This window comes from Acomys minous (genome assembly GCF_964271855.1).
Source record: "Acomys minous genome assembly, chromosome: 20".
NCBI classification, from domain to species: Eukaryota; Metazoa; Chordata; class Mammalia; order Rodentia; family Muridae; genus Acomys; species Acomys minous.
The window spans coordinates 10,168,927-10,183,607 of NC_140502.1; the positions used below are offsets into that span (position 1 = coordinate 10,168,927).

Below are 14,681 nucleotides of genomic sequence, written 5' to 3' on the forward strand. Positions count from 1 at the left end.
AACTATTCCACAGTAAAGAATTACAAAATTAGCTGGGCGTGGTGGCGCACGCCTTTAGTCCCAGCACTCGGGAGGCAGAGGCAGGTGGATCACTGTGAGTTCGAGGCCAGCCTGGTCTACAAAGTGAGACCAGGACAGCCAAGGCTACACAGAGAGAGCTTGTCTCAAAAAACAAAAACAAAAACAAAAACAAAAAAAAGAATTACAAAATTAAAGAAAGGAATGCTTTAAATTTTTGTACTTTGCTGAAAATTCTTTTCCCAGGGTCTATTGTTTTTTGAGACAGGGTTTCTCTGTGTAGCCCTGGCTGTCCTGGACTCACTCTGTAGTCTAGGCTGGCCTCGAACTCACAGAGAAGTGCCTCCTTCTGCCTCCCGAGTGCTGGGATTAAAGGCGTGCACCACCACCGCCCAGCTTGGTGTTAACGTGCAGGTGATTATGCTGGCCTGCCCTCAGGGACCCAGCAATTGCTTAGCAGCAGGTGTGTGTGCCTTGATAAAAGGGCCCCCACCGCATCAGCTCCCTTGCTCTGTTCCCTGCGGTCTGTGCCCATCTGTCCTTCTCTGCCCCCATGGCCCTGTTCCTGTCTGTCCCCCTGTCTACGTGTGCACTTGGCTGCCTCTACCCCTTCTTCATGTTCTCACGCCTCTCCCTTCCCCCCCAATAAACCCCCTTTATACCAGATCTGTTAGATGGCATAATTTCTCAGGGGCCCACCTTGGCATGGGCCGACCATGGCACCCCATAGGTACATATTTCATAACACTAAGTGTGTATCTCTGGCTGTCCTGGAATCCTGTATGTAGACCAGGCTGGCCTCAAACCCACATAGATCCACCTGTCTCTGCCTCCTGAGTACTGGGATTAAAGGTGTGCAACAGCATGCATGGCTTAGTTTTCTGTTTCTGTCTCTTACAGGGTCACCATCATCTGTCTACCTCACTGTGAATCTATTTTTTTTTTTTTTGCACCTTCAAATTCTTATCTTTAACTAAATTTTTTAAATATGTATAGTTTGTTTGTCTGAGCAGAAGCCAGAAGCCAGATAGTTGTGAGTTGCTATGTGTGTGCTGGGAACTGAATCCGGATCCTCTAGGGGTGAAAGCCAGAGCTCTTGACCCAGAGCCACCCCCGGGGCTCATTAACACGGTTTTCTTTGGGTTTAGCATGTTCTATGTCCTCTGTAAAAGAGATTACCCCATGTTAGAAATGTGCCTGTGACTACACCCCATGGCTTTGAGGCACACCAACCCTCAATTCCCCCTCCTCTTCCTCCTCCTCCTCCTCCTCTTCCTCCTCCTCCTCCTCCTCTTCCTCCTCCTCCTCCTCTTCCTCCTCCTCCTCCTCTTCCTCCTCCTCCTCCTCCTCTTCCTCCTCCTCCTCCTCCTCCTCCTCCTCCTCCTTCTTCTTCTTCTTCTTCTTCTTCTTCTTCCTTTTTTGGTTTTTCGAGACAACCTACACAGGTTGGTCTCTCTGTGTAGCCTTGGCTGTCCTGGACTCACTTTGTAGACCAGGCTGGCCTCCAACTCGCAGCGATCCTCCTGCCTCTGCCTCCCAGAGTACTGGGATTAAAGGCGTGCGCCACCACCACCCGGCTCCCCCATCTTTCTCATGCCTAAGCCCCAGGGTAACAGACACACCATCACTTCCAGTTTAGAGAGGTGTATTCGTCAGGAACATCCTCAGAGCAAAGTGTGGGCGCCATGGACTCAGCCCTCAAACTTTTTCTTGCGGCCCTCCATTCCACTTAGTGCGTCAATGTTCTTGCGCCAGTCTCCCACCTCCCGGTTTTCCTGGAGGTGAAAGGTCAGACGTTAAGGACTCTTTCTGGTCCCTATCCCCTGAATATCCTCCACCTGCCCTCGAGATTGCTAGACCATTCTATGCAGGAAGCCTATCCAGGAATCTGGTTCTAGGAGACAACTTGGACAATCTGGCAAACTGTCTGTGAGCATTTCCCATCCTCCCGTTCATCTCCATTTCCCTGCCCCCCCCCATGAACCTCCAGTCACCCTGATTCATTTCCCGTCTCCCTCATGCACTTCCTGTTTTCCCCATGCACTTCCTGTCTCCCCGTGTACTTCTTGCTTCTCCCATGCATTTTCCTGTCTCCACTATGTGCTTGTCTCTTCCATTCACCTCCATTCTTCCTCCATGCACTTCCTGTCTCCCCCATGTACTTCCTGTCTCTTCCCACTTCCTGCCCCTTACTACTTCTCTCTCCCTAAGGCACTGTCTTTCCTTCTGGCTTCCTTTTTTAAAAAGATTTATTTATTATTTATACTGTATTCTGTCTGCATGTGTGCCTGCAAGCCAGAAGAGGGCACCAAATCTCACTACAGATGGTTGTGAGCTACCAGGTGGTTGCTGGGGATTGAACTCAGGACCTTTGGAAGAACAGCCAGGGCTCTTAACCTCTGAGCCATCTCTGCATCCCCCTCTTCTGACTTCTTGAGGTCCCTCCATCACTAGCTTCTCACTAGAACCCCAAGCGCATCTGCTCTCTGCTGACGTTGTGGCCGTGGCCGCTCAGACCTTCCCAAAGCATCTTCCTAAGCCTGGCGCACACTCACCTTCTCAATGTCCTCCTTCTTAACCTGCTTGAGGTGGGCCCTCAGGTCCAAGGACTCCTTGGCCCGAGTGCCCAGCAGAGCCTGCATCATGGCATCGGCTGAGATCCTCACTCTTCGAAGTGTGGGCCGCTTGAACTTGCCACGCAGGTCGTAGATCTTCTGGGTCAGATCTGCAATCTGGGGAGGGCGGGGACGGGGGGGGGGGGGGTTGACCGTGGTGACCGTGGAGAACCCTTCTTTCCTCTGCTTCCTTCCTGCACGCCTCTTCTAACCTACGATTTCCCTATATGCATATCTTGCTCTCCGTATCTAAGCCCCATCCTCTCTTCCAGACTCTAACCCGCGACTGCGTGCTCTTCCCGATATCCCCCAGCCCCATCCATCAATCAAAGCTTCTAACGCGACTCGGTCCAACACTGTGCGGATCGTGACTCCCCGACCCGGGGCTCAACTCATTTACTACGACTCAATGCTCCAGTCGCGCATGTCCAGACCTGCTTAAGCCACTCAGGCTCTGCCTTGCAGGTGTCATCTCTCAGCTGAAACACCTCCCCTTTGCCACAGTGTACCCACGCCACTGCCTGCTTTCTGACCAGAGCTGTGTCAAGCACAGACAGCCAACAGCCTGAGGTCTCAGTCGACTGCGGAGGTGCTTCCCCCACCTCAGTGACGTTCTTGGTGACTTTTGCTTCCACATCGTATCTCTCTTCGTCCACTTTGTCCACCCGAGCATGAAGCTGCCGGCATAAGTCCTGATGAAGGAACGCACGCATGTGTGTTGAAAGGGAGGCTGGACCCAGCACTCAGGAGGCAGAGGCAGGAGGATCGCTGCGAGTTGGAGGCCAGCCTGGTCTACAAAGCGAATCTAGGACAGCCAAGGTTACACAGAGACCCTGTCTTTAAAAAAAAAAAAAAAAAAAGGAAAGGAAAGAAAAAAGAAAGGGAGGCTGGACACTCGGTTTCTTAGTCTGAGGGAGGAGGCCTAAGGGTCAGACCCCCAAGTGTGAGGAGTTGTGGACTCCTGGTTCTGAGAAAGGAAGGAAACGACATTGGAATGTGGACTCCAGAGACTTAAATTTCTCCAGAGACTGGAGAAATACACTAAGTTTTGAAACTGTTTTGTTTGGCACAAGCAGATGGCGCTTGTGCTCCTAGTCCTGGTACCCGAGGGATGCCGGGCCAGGGCTGAGGAACCTCCGGTCCCGGCCTTAGCAGGAAGCCCTGCTTTGTGAGGTGCTACCTGAAGCTCTTCAAAGCCCAGTCCATCCAATTCCAAAGGCTGGCAACGAGTGCTGAGAACGCGCCCTTTCTCTCCACGTCGCTCCTCTGCCTCACGCTCTATCTCCTGCTTTGCAATCTGCAGCATCAGAGTCTGCGGAATGAATGGTTGGAGCAGACATCAGCGTCCCCAAAAGTATAGAAACAAAAATTTTCCCTTCATCTCTCAGAGAAACAGGACACCCAAGCTGGTGTCTTTTATTTTAAAACTTTGTCTCGTTTCTGTACGCACCTATGTGTTTGCGCGTGTCAGTGCGTGCGGGGGAGGGGGACGGGGGAGCAGGGAAAGACTCACTCCGAAATAAAACCACGCCCCCACAGCTCCGCCCACCAAAGCCCCGCCCCTCCGAGCTCATCCTCACCTTCAATTGAAGTTTTCTCGAGGCGGAGATCTTAGACTTTTTCTGCCAGGGTGATATGGAGAAAGGTCGGTGAGAGGTCCCAAACTGGACACTGGGAGAAGCTGTAGGGCATCACTACCCACTAGAGTGCATGCCTACTACCTGAGTCCACCGGAAGCCATGGCCCTCGATCCCATCCGCCAAACCAGAGCTCTGACTAGAGTTGCACACCCACCGCCTATCTATCCACAGCTCCCCACGCTCATGCCTCAACCTTGATGTAGGCAGAGGAGTTCTACCCACGGGCAACTGTCACCAAGCCTAACATGCACCTTTCTGAAATTCCAGCCCACCCATCGGGCTCCGCCCATCACCAAAGTGCAGCTTACCCCTTTTTTCCAAGGCCTTACTGCCGCCCCCTCCCTCCGTCCCAGAGGATTCAGAACCCAGAAGCCCCGCCCAGCGGTGGCCTCGCTTTTTAGGACCTCCCACCCCCCTCCCACCGCTCCACCTTGGCATGTGGCTCCGTGGCATAGGCTCGGTAGTTGGCAGAGGAGCGGCGTCGGACTGGGGCGGGCGCCGGCTGGGGCTCCCCAGCCTGGAAGTGAAACACGCTACGTCACTACCCAAATCCTCCCACCCGGTCCTTCTAGGTACCCTCACCTATAGCTGCAGGTTCCCCCGCCAACCGCGCCCCAGTCCCCTCCCTGCAGTGCCCACTCTGAGCTGACGGTTCCCTACCCTACTTCTTAGCTCACAGCGCTCACCGCATCGCTGCTCCTGGAGGGAGAGAAACCGTGAAGAAGCAATGTTTGGCAGCGGTCCCCCTGACCAAGAGGTTGGGGCTACTAGCTTCCACTCTCTCCGATCCCAGGAGCTCCCAAATTGGCTTGTTTGTTTTTTGTTTGGTTGGTTGGGGTTTTTTTTGTTTTTGTTTTTTGAGATAGGGTCTCTCTGTGTAGCCTTGGCTGTCCTGGACTCGCTTTGTAGACCAGGCTGGCCTCGAACTCACAGCGATCCGCCTGCCTCTGCCTCCTATGTGCTGGGATTAAAGGCGTGCGCCACCACCGCCCCAAATTCTTACCTTGTTTCCACCCCCTAAGTCCTATCAGCTAAGGACCCTGAAAACGGATCAGGTCTCTCCCTCTTCCTTGGGGCCCCCAGGCCAAGGTTACCAAGATTCACTTACTCATCCGCCATGCTGCTCTCCAGAGGCCCTGAAAGGAACAGGTGATTCCTGGAGGGTCCTGGAGGGGTGTCCCCTGTGACCTTGGAGGTCTCTAGGTTGGGTCCCCTTCTGGGCTGCTCGAGCCTCACTGAGGACACTGAGATAAGGAGGAAGGACAAAGACTAAATATACTTGCTGTCTCCTCCCCTGCCCAGGGTGAGAGATAACCGGGCGTGAGGGGCGGAGTGTGCAAAGCTCTAATTGGATCAACCGAGGGAGGTGCCGAGATCCCGTGGATCCATGCCTCTTGTCCTTCTGACGAGCCCACAGCTCCCTTCTCCCTCAGAATCAGGAAAATCTGGGAGCCAGGTCCCTGGTTCTCTCAGACCCAAGAATTCAGCCTTCAGCTCCCCTTCTTCATACCCAAAGCTCCAGCCCTCTCCTTCCCTCACACCTAGGGAGCCAGGCCCTGGCACGGCACTAAACCGCAGTCTTTCCAAGACCTAGAAATTCCCTCCTCACCTTCATCTCTTTGTCACTTTCAGCGTCCCTAGTCCCTGGTATGTTTAGTTTGAAGGTTCATGTGTAGGACCCCAGGTTCTCAGCCTACAACTGTGGCACCCAGCCCCCACAATCGGGCTTCGACTTGCCTCCCTACCCTTCCCCCATCTCCTGGCACTGGACACCATCCGAGGACAGAACACACAAGAGGTGACCCTGCGCTCTTTATTTGAACCACATTCAAGGGTGGATACGTCCTTGTCCCTCCCAAGGGTAGCGTGTCAGGAAAGGCCCAAGGCAAAAGAGAGGACCTGGAACCCAGGCTTGGACCTCCAGCCAGCGATAAGGCTCAGAGAACAATCTAGGACTCCCCCACCCGCCAAAGAGCAGAACTGAGTTCCGTGGAAGATATTTGAAATTCTAGCTATATCACTGGGATTGGAGAAAGAACGCAAAGTAAAACAGGCCACAGCTGTAGGCTGAAGGTTGGTTGTATCAGCTGGTGTCAGTCCAGGGGCCTGCTTCAGCGGTTAAAGGTGGGATGCTTGGGTCTCTAGAATTGAGGTTAAACTATAGTTTTGGAGGTGCATTCACCATGGACATTGCCAGAGCTTCCTGGAGTGGGCTTACTACTTCCGGAGCAGGGGCCAGGTCAGCCTGAGGTGGGCTCATCTCTTCTAGAGGAGGGGCCTGGTCAGCCTGAGGTGGGCTCATCTCTTCTAGAGGAGGGGCCTGGTCAGCCTGAGGTGGGCTCATCTTTTCCAGAGGAGGGACCTGGTCAGCCTGAGGTGGGCTCATCTCTTCCAGAGGAGGGGCCTGGTCAGCCTGAGGTGGGCTCATCTCTTCCAGAGAAGGGGCCTGGTCAGCCTGAGGTGGGCTCATCGCTTCTGGAGGAGGGGCCTGGTCAGCCTGAGGTGGGCTCATCGCTTCTGGAGGAGGGGCCTGGTCAGCCTGAGGTGGGCTCATCGCTTCTGGAAGAGGGGCCTGGTCAGCCTGAGGTGGGCTCATCGCTTCTGGAGGAGGGGCCTGATCAGCCTGAGGTGGGCTCATCTCTTCTGGAGGAGGGGCCTGATCAGCCTGAGGTGGGCTCATCTCTTCTGGAGGAGGGGCCTGATCAGCCTGAGGTGGGCTCATCGCTTCTGGAAGAGGGGCCTGGTCAGCCTGAGGTGGGCTCATCGCTTCTGGAGGAGGGGCCTGATCAGCCTGAGGTGGGCTCATCTCTTCTGGAGGAGGGGCCTGATCAGCCTGAGGTGGGCTCATCGCTTCTGGAGGAGGGGCCTGGTCAGCCTGAGGTGGGCTCATCGCTTCTGGAAGAGGGGCCTGGTCAGCCTGAGGTGGGCTCATCGCTTCTGGAGGAGGGGCCATGACTTCGGAGGGCTCAGGCACAGATTTCACAGCTGAGTCTCCGCCTCCCCTAGTAGTGTCCCCTAACTTGTAGAAACGCGCAAAGGCCTCCGAGGGTATGGTTCCAGTATGAGGGGTGAACCCGGCCGCCCGTGCTATCTCCTCAACACGGTCTGAGAACGCCTTCAAGTCCTTGGGCCGCAGGTCCACCAAGTACCTGGTTCAGGAAACGGCGTGTGAGGAAACCCAGCGTTTGGGCCACTGGGACCTTCCCACCCCGCTCCTCTGGCTCACCGAGCTAATTCCACAACCAGGTTCCCTCCGGTGGCCACGCAAGCTCCGAGCTCAGGGCTGAGAAGATGAACCATCCTGAGGAAAGAAAAGGCTAGGAGCTAAGATCCACAGGTGGGGACGAAGGCTCAGAGCAGGGTAGACATTACAAGGCTGAAGTCCCAGACCCTCACAAAGAGGAAACTGGCGCCCCATCCTAGTGTTTTTTTTTTCTTTTTAAAATATTTTTATTTAATTTTAATTTATGTGCATTGGTGTGAGGGTGTCAGATCTTGGAGTTATAGACAGTTGTGAGCTGCCATGTGAGTGCTGGGAATTGAACCCAGGACCTTTGGAAGAGCAGACAGTGCTCTTAACCACTGAGCCAACTCTCCAGCCCCCTAGCGTTTTTTTTTGTTTTGTTTTTTTGTTTTTTTATGAGTACATTTGTGTACCACATACCCACAGGACACATAGAGGAGCTGGAACCGGCCTTGGTAGCAGGTCTTGTGGTGGAGAGTCTGCGAAGAATCGAGAGGCAGAAAGTGCATAGTGAAGTGTTCCTGAGTAGGCACTGCAAAAGAAGGGAAGGAAAAGGTCAGCGCTGGGGCTGGAGAGCTGGCTCAGCTGCCCAGAGGGCTGGCCACTCTTTCTTTCTTTTTTTTTTTTTTTTTTTTTTTTTCTTTTTTTTAAAGATTTATTTATTATGTATATAGTATGCATCAGATCACATTATAGATGGTTGTGAGCCACCATGTGGTTGCTGGGAATTGAACTCAGGACCTCTGGAAGAGCAGGCGGTGCCCTTAACCCCTGAGCCATTTCTCCAGCCCCTGGCCACTCTTTCAGAGACCCTGGGTTTGGTGCCCAGCACCCAGAACCCAGGTGGGACAGCTTACACGTTTTTTTTGAGGCAGGGTTTCTCTGTATAGCCTTGGCTGTCCTGAACTCACGTTTTAGACCAGGTTGGCCTCCAACTCACAGAGATTCACCTGCCTCTGCCTCCCAGAACGCTGGGATTACAGGCATGTGCCACCCCACCCAGTTTACAAACTATCTCTAACTCCAGTTTCTGGGGATATGGCGCCCTCTGTGTCCTCTGAAAGTACCTGCATGTGTGTGTTCATGCTCGCATAGATAGAAATCTTGAGATAGCCAAGGGGCTGGAGAGTTGGCTCAGCAGTTAAGAAGAGCATTGTCCAGTCAGGCAGTGGTGGCACACGCCTTTAATCCCAGCACTCGGGAGGCAGAGCCAGGCGGATCGTTCGAGGCCAGCCTGGTCTACAAAGTTAGTCCAGGACAGCCACAGCCAAGGCTACACAGAGAAACCTTGTCTCGGAAAAAAAAAAAAAAGAAAAGAAAAGAAAAGAAGAGCACTGTCTGCTCTTCCAGAGGTCCTGAGTTCAATTCCCAGCAACCACATGGGGGCTCACAATTGTCTACACTGGGATCTGATGCTGTCTTCTGGCATGCAGGTAGAGCACTCATGTACATAAAATAAGTAAATAAGCCGAGTGTGGTGGCGCACTCCTTTAATCCCAGCACTCGGGAGGCAGAGGCAGGCAGATCACTGTGAGTCCAGGACAGCTAAGGCTAACACAGAGAGACTCTATCTCTAAAAAAGAAAAAATAAATAAATAAAATCTTGAGAGAGAGAGACAGAGACAGAGACAAAGAGATATACACAAATGGGCAGACAAACAAATATTAGAGTCAACACTCCTTGTCACCTATTTTTGGTTTTTGCTTTGAGACAGGTTCTCACCTTGTACCCGAAGGTGTCTGGAATTGTTACCTACAACCAGGCATTTCTCCCTCCTCCTGCCTGAGCCTTCTGGATGCTTGACAGTCACGTACTGCCAAGCCCCAGATTTCTTGTCTTTTTTTTTTCTTTTGGTTTTTTCGAGACAAGGTTTCTCTGTGTAGCCTTGGCCATTCTGGACTCACTTTGTAGACCAGGCTGGCCTCGAACTCTCAGCGATCCGCCTGCCTCTGCCTCCCGAGTGCTGGGATTAAAGGCGTGCGCCACCACGCCCGGCCTCTTGTCTTTTTCTTTTTTAAAAAAAAAATTCTTTTGGTGATTTTTTTTTCTTCTGATGATGTGTGACAGTCAGGCGACAACCTTTATTGGGTCAGCTGTCTCCTTCCACCTTTACTTGTGTCCCAGGGTTGAACTTGAGTAGCAAGGCCCTGCCTGGCAGCAAGCACTTGTCCCTGCTGAGCTATCTTGTCAAAAGAAGCTTCCTTTTTATCCTTTCCCTGAGCTGGATTGCTGCAAATCCAAAGTGGTGGGACCAGGAAGGAAAGAAAGTGGGGGTGGTCTCTTGAATAGGGGAACAGGCAGCTAGGGTGGAGTGAATTAAGGGACGGGATAGAAAAAGGGACAGCCAGAATCCATGTAGAGAAAATGTCTTGGGAGGAATCTAGACGCATCCCAGTCAGACCTCTATAGAGGGCTGAGAGTTCTCCTACTGCTGGTGTCAGGGTTTAGGAAACGGAGAACAAGAGAGAAGAGAGAGAGAGAAAAAAACAAACAAACAAACGAGAACAAACAACTGCCCAGGTATTCCGAACCAGCTCCATCCAAGCTTGGAGGGGGTAAAACACAGCACCTATCTGAAGTTTGCAGCTGTTGTCTACCCACCGTCCGGCGACTTCGGCTCCTGCAGGTTCCCCTGGACTGCTCTCGGGCCCCTCCTGGCGGCCACTTCTCTGAACAGCTCTGCAACGTTATGCTGTGTGATCTCGCTCGCCGTCTGCCGGGGAGAAAGGGTGGGGGGGTGGGGGGTGGGGGACACGACGACATGAAAGCTAGGAACGTTAAGGGTGGGCGAAGGTGGCTGGGACGAGGCTTATTGTGCGCCAGTGACAGCTAGATCCGAGCTAGACTTCTTTGTTCCTTTGCTTTGGAACTAATAAGAGGACTGGATTTCCTCCAGGAAGAGGAGGTAGGACCCAAGAGGCTGGGGGACAAAAAGCCTGTTACTTGGATGGAGACACTGGACCAAAATAAGTGATGTAGCTCAAAAAGTTTTGTCGTAGCTTGGCGGAAGGGGAAGGGCTTGGAAGGCAGAGAGCAGGAATTTGTTTTACTGGGCCTGATTCTAGCACCATCCCACATCCCAGGCTCACACCTTGACCGGTTGTCCATTGCTGGTCCGCAAGAGGCTCTGGTCATCCGCCTCAATACCAAAAGCCACAAAGGGCCCCGTGGCGATGTCTCCCCAGTATCCACGCACTGCCACGCGTTCCCCACGCTGGAGGAAAAAAAACAAAACAAAAACAAACAAACAAAAACAAAAACAAGGTTAGGTCCAAATTGGGGACCTTTACTCGTAGATACCTAAAATAAGCACACCAGACCTGGGAGTAGACACTCACATGGCTCAGGAGGCGACCCGACGCCAGGGTCCTGTTGGGCACCTGGTAAGCACTCGAGTCTCTGAGTTCAAAGGCGACACCTGTGTCCCGCCAGCGTCGGAATTCCTGGATGTGGATGACTCGGGCCTGGAGAAGAGGATGGGAAAAAAAAGGCCCCGACGACTCTGGTATAGGACTCCAATTTTATACCTAGAGGAATCCCTCCTACCTCAGACTCAGAGGTCCAGACCCAGCCCTCTTTCCTCACCCACAGGTGTCCAGACGCCAGCCCTCCTCCTCCCGCAGACTCGGGAGGGGAATGGGGAGGGGGGCAAAGTTTCAGTCCTCTCCTTTCCCTCAGGACTCAGGTGCAGGCCACGCTCCTGGGTTTCCTCACCCCTCGATCGTGCAGCTTCATGCTGAGGTCCCAGTCAGCAACACCACGCCGGGAGTCGTAGCGGGTACCCAGGTAGTGGCGCAGCCTCGAGTCCCAAAGGCGACTCATGGGGAAAACCTCTGGTCCCTTCTCCCCACCTGACCAGAAGCGGAACACGGCCTCCAGGGCATCCCGCTCGCGGAACTGCACAGCCAGGGACGCATGGAGAGATCCAGAGATACAGGGAGCGCACCCCTCCCCTCCCATTCGGTGGGGATGATTATTTAGGGATGGGGGGGGCAAAAAATGAGACTCAGACAGCAAAACCTCCCCTAACCCTAGACCCCAACAGTGGGAGTCACAGTGGTGGAGTTGGGACCCCCATACCCAGTCTTCTCCAGCCCCTTAATTCCTCTGAACCCCTTGTTTCCATTCTTCCTACAGCCACCCAAATTTCAAGCCACGCTCGCTCCCTTCCCCGAGCAGAGGTGCGCAGCGGCGGCACCTTGAGCGGCCGGAGGCTGAGCCAGGGTAGCTGCTCCTCCAGGCGATCCGGCTCCGGGACCAGGTGGGCCAGGCAGCTGGCCTGGGCGCGCACGAAGGCAGCTACTGATGGTCGCAGCAGCGCATTCCCCCACAGCTCCAGGAAGGTCTCACACCGCTCTGGAAGGAGGCGGGAAGGATGAAGCGGGGGTGAGGGTGGGGGTGGGGAATTTGGGGAGGCATGGGGGAGGGGGGGAGACACGGCAAACTGCACCGATCCGGGAACCACAACCACCACCCAGCACTGCGGATTGACGCTGCGAGTTCACGAACGCAAGGCAAGCTGGCCTATATCCTCAAGCCTCTTTTTACATTTTTATTTTGAAGAAACTAAACTTTTAATTCATTCTAGGTGTAAGTGTACATCTGTGCACCACGTGCAAGACCTTTCAGAAGTCAGAAGAGTGTGACACAGCCCCTGGAACACAATAAAACTTTATCTGAAAGCAAAGTTAAAACCAAATCAAATCAGCCAAAACTCCGCAATAAAGATGAAATAATTTAATATTGTAAGGCCATTTTTTTTTATTTTGTCATTTTCATTTGATATTAAGAAGGAAACCCACCTGACAATGGTGGTGCATGCCTTTAATCCTGGCACTTGGGAGGCAGAAGAAGGCAGGTGTATGAGTTCAAGGCCAGTCTGATCTACAGAGGGAATTACAGGGCATTGAGGGATACAGAAAGGGAAGCACAGAGAAAGCCTGTCTGGAAAACCAGAAGAAGAAGAAGAAGAAGGAGGAGGAGGAGGAGGAGGAGGAGGAGGAGGAAGAGGAGGAGGAGGAGGAGGAAGAGGAGGAAGAGGAGGAGGAGGAGGAGGAAGAGGAGGAGGAGGAGGAGGAAGAGGAGGAGGAGGAGGAGGAGGAGGAGGAGGAGGAGGAGGAGGAGGAGGAGAGGAGGAGGAGGAGGAGGAAGAGGAGGAGGAGGAGGAGGAAGAGGAGGAGGAGGAGGAGGAGGAGGAGGAGAAGAAGAAGAAAAAGAAGAGATGGCTCAGAGGTTAAGAGCACTGGCTGCTCTTCCAAAGGTCCTGAGTTCAATTCCCAGCAACCACATGTAGGATCACAGGCATCCGTAATGAGATATGGTGCCCTCTTCTGGTGGTCAGGCACACATGCAGGCAGAATGTTGTATACATAATAAATAAACTTTTTTTTTTTTTAAAGAAAGAAACCCAAGGGACTCCCCACATGTGCTATTGGGCAAGCATCTTACCAAATGAGCTATATGCTCAGACAACGGTTTCTCAGAATAGTCCTGGCTGACCTGGAACTCACTCTGTATGTAGTCCAGGCTGGCCTCGAACTCAGCGATCTGCCTGCCTCTCCCTCCCAAGTGCGTGGGCCACTGCTGCCGCCACCACGACCTGGCTGAGTGCTAGGTTCTTAAGCAACTGACCTTGGAGCCCTATCTTCTCCGGTTCCTCTAGGGCTAGACTGAAGATCAGCATGTGTCTCGCCACAGCTTCCAGATTATTCTCCAGCACGTAAAACTGGAGGCCGGACAGATAAGACAATTCTGCAGGCAGACCTAGGAGCCCAGAACACCAGCCTCCCCCAACCCCCCCATCCCCCACCCCCCACCCCCACCCCCCCACCCCCGCTATGGAGAAGGAACCCAACCAGGGACCTTGCACAAACTACCGCAGCGCTCCACCACTGAGTTACATGCCCAGCTGTATGCAGTAAAGTCTCCCTAGGGACCCTTGAACTCTAGCCCAGGATGGCCTTGAACTTGACGTGCTTCTCCTGCCTCAGCCTCCTGAGCACCTTCTAACACTAGGTACCAGCTTGCCAGTCCCGTTTCTTCATCCTACGTCTGTATTCCATATCATCCTTCAACACCACGACTGGAGACCTGGTCCCTGATCCCTCGTCCTTACCGAATGAAGCCGAGGAGCCCCAACCCCCAGGGTCTTACTTCCCCCTAAGACATGGGTCTGAGATCCCCAGCTTCCACCTCCTCAGACCCCCCCGCCCCCCCCCCCGACACACACAGCTTAGCCTCCAGCCGTTCTCTCCTCTAGGACTTGGAAATTTTCATTCCAACCCTCTCTTCTCTCAAGGGCTGGGGGAAATCTAGCCTCTTAGTTCATCCCGCCCCATCCACGACATGGGGGTGCCAGCTCACATTGAATCTCCTGGGAGGCCAGAGCGCCGCCCTGGCCAGCGTCCGCAGCATGTGTCTGCCATCTACAGAGCCTAACAGCAGGGCATCCAGCTCGGGGAGCTTGTCCTCTGTAGCCGCCTGTGACTCCGGGTCCACAGGAGGACCTGGCAAGACGACAGCAGGTAGGGGTGGTGGCCCCATCTCCTTCATTCCTGCAGCTCCCTTTAGAAGCTACGAATCCAGCAGACCTGGTACCCCCCCCCCCAAGCCCTGGGTTCCAAAGAGAGCCTTACATGCATTCAATATTATCAAAGAAGATTATGGGGGCGCTCCTCTCCCCGAGCCATTTAATTTAGGGAACTTTGGCATACACGCCCCATTAGTATCCACCCCGCCACCCCAGCCACGGACACAAATGCTGTGGGGGTGTGCGCGCGTGGGAGTTGAAAAGGCACCTCTGTCTAAGACCGTGTGTGGTCCTAGGGTAGAGACTCACTTTCAGCCTGTAGGTCCAGCGCTGGGGACAGACCCCACCAGGACACAGTGCCGAAGCCGGCGCCATAACCCGCAGGTGTGGTCATCGCCCTGTGGGACAGGGATCCTGGGAATTCCACGCTTGTCCACCCCATCCCTTTCTCACTGCCCCCTCGTTTATTGCCCCTTCGCCTCCAAGTCAGTCCCCTCACCTTTACCCTTCCAAATATCCGGAGGTAGCCGTTCTCCTACAGGATCCTGGGCTGATGTCCTGAAAGCCTGCACAAACTGTCTCCCAGAGGATCCGCCCTCTCTGAGTTGTCGGCCAATTGAAGCAGCTGGTCTTG

At 53.7% G+C, this 14,681-nt stretch overlaps 2 protein-coding genes across 4 annotated transcripts; both read right to left on the minus strand.

Annotated features, from left to right (window-relative positions):
- Positions 1 to 1,646: 1,646 nt before the first annotated feature.
- Positions 1,647 to 5,526, minus strand: TNNI3 (troponin I3, cardiac type). Its single transcript, XM_084770355.1, has 8 exons — positions 5,382 to 5,526; positions 4,960 to 4,972; positions 4,704 to 4,790; positions 4,214 to 4,255; positions 3,814 to 3,945; positions 3,236 to 3,325; positions 2,574 to 2,750; positions 1,647 to 1,793 (listed from the first exon to the last, which is right to left on the minus strand). The coding sequence occupies exons 1-8, from the start codon at positions 5,390 to 5,392 to the stop codon at positions 1,710 to 1,712; spliced, it is 636 nt and encodes a 211-aa protein (XP_084626481.1). The 5' UTR covers positions 5,393 to 5,526; the 3' UTR covers positions 1,647 to 1,709.
- Positions 5,527 to 6,054: 528 nt separating this feature from the next.
- Positions 6,055 to 14,681, minus strand: DNAAF3 (dynein axonemal assembly factor 3). 3 transcript variants are annotated; one of them, XM_084770313.1, is made up of 12 exons: positions 14,547 to 14,681; positions 14,357 to 14,445; positions 13,882 to 14,024; positions 13,150 to 13,243; positions 11,717 to 11,874; positions 11,233 to 11,415; positions 10,857 to 10,982; positions 10,610 to 10,732; positions 10,120 to 10,231; positions 7,938 to 8,049; positions 7,500 to 7,574; positions 6,055 to 7,422 (listed from the first exon to the last, which is right to left on the minus strand). In XM_084770313.1, the coding sequence occupies exons 2-12, from the start codon at positions 14,439 to 14,441 to the stop codon at positions 6,432 to 6,434; spliced, it is 2,202 nt and encodes a 733-aa protein (XP_084626439.1). In that variant the 5' UTR covers positions 14,442 to 14,445; positions 14,547 to 14,681; the 3' UTR covers positions 6,055 to 6,431. The 3 variants fall into 3 exon arrangements, with proteins under 3 accessions (XP_084626439.1, XP_084626440.1, XP_084626441.1); XM_084770314.1 differs by having other exon boundaries at positions 14,357 to 14,461; positions 14,547 to 14,641; XM_084770315.1 differs by having other exon boundaries at positions 14,553 to 14,629.

Coding starts and splice junctions, on each gene's coding strand:
- TNNI3 (XM_084770355.1), bottom strand. Junction 2,751..3,235: donor TCACCAAGAACGTCACTGAG/GTGGGGGAAGCA, acceptor CGCCCTCCCCAG/ATTGCAGATCTGACCCAGAA. Junction 1,794..2,573: donor AGAAGGAGGACATTGAGAAG/GTGAGTGTGCGC, acceptor TTTCACCTCCAG/GAAAACCGGGAGGTGGGAGA.
- DNAAF3 (XM_084770313.1), bottom strand. CDS start 14,441: ATGACCACACCTGCGGGTTATGGCGCCGGCTTCGGCACTGTGTCCTGG. Junction 8,050..10,119: donor GGAGCCGAAGTCGCCGGACG/GTGGGTAGACAA, acceptor CTTCTTTTGCAG/TGCCTACTCAGGAACACTTC. Junction 7,423..7,499: donor CTGGTTGTGGAATTAGCTCG/GTGAGCCAGAGG, acceptor TTCCTGAACCAG/GTACTTGGTGGACCTGCGGC.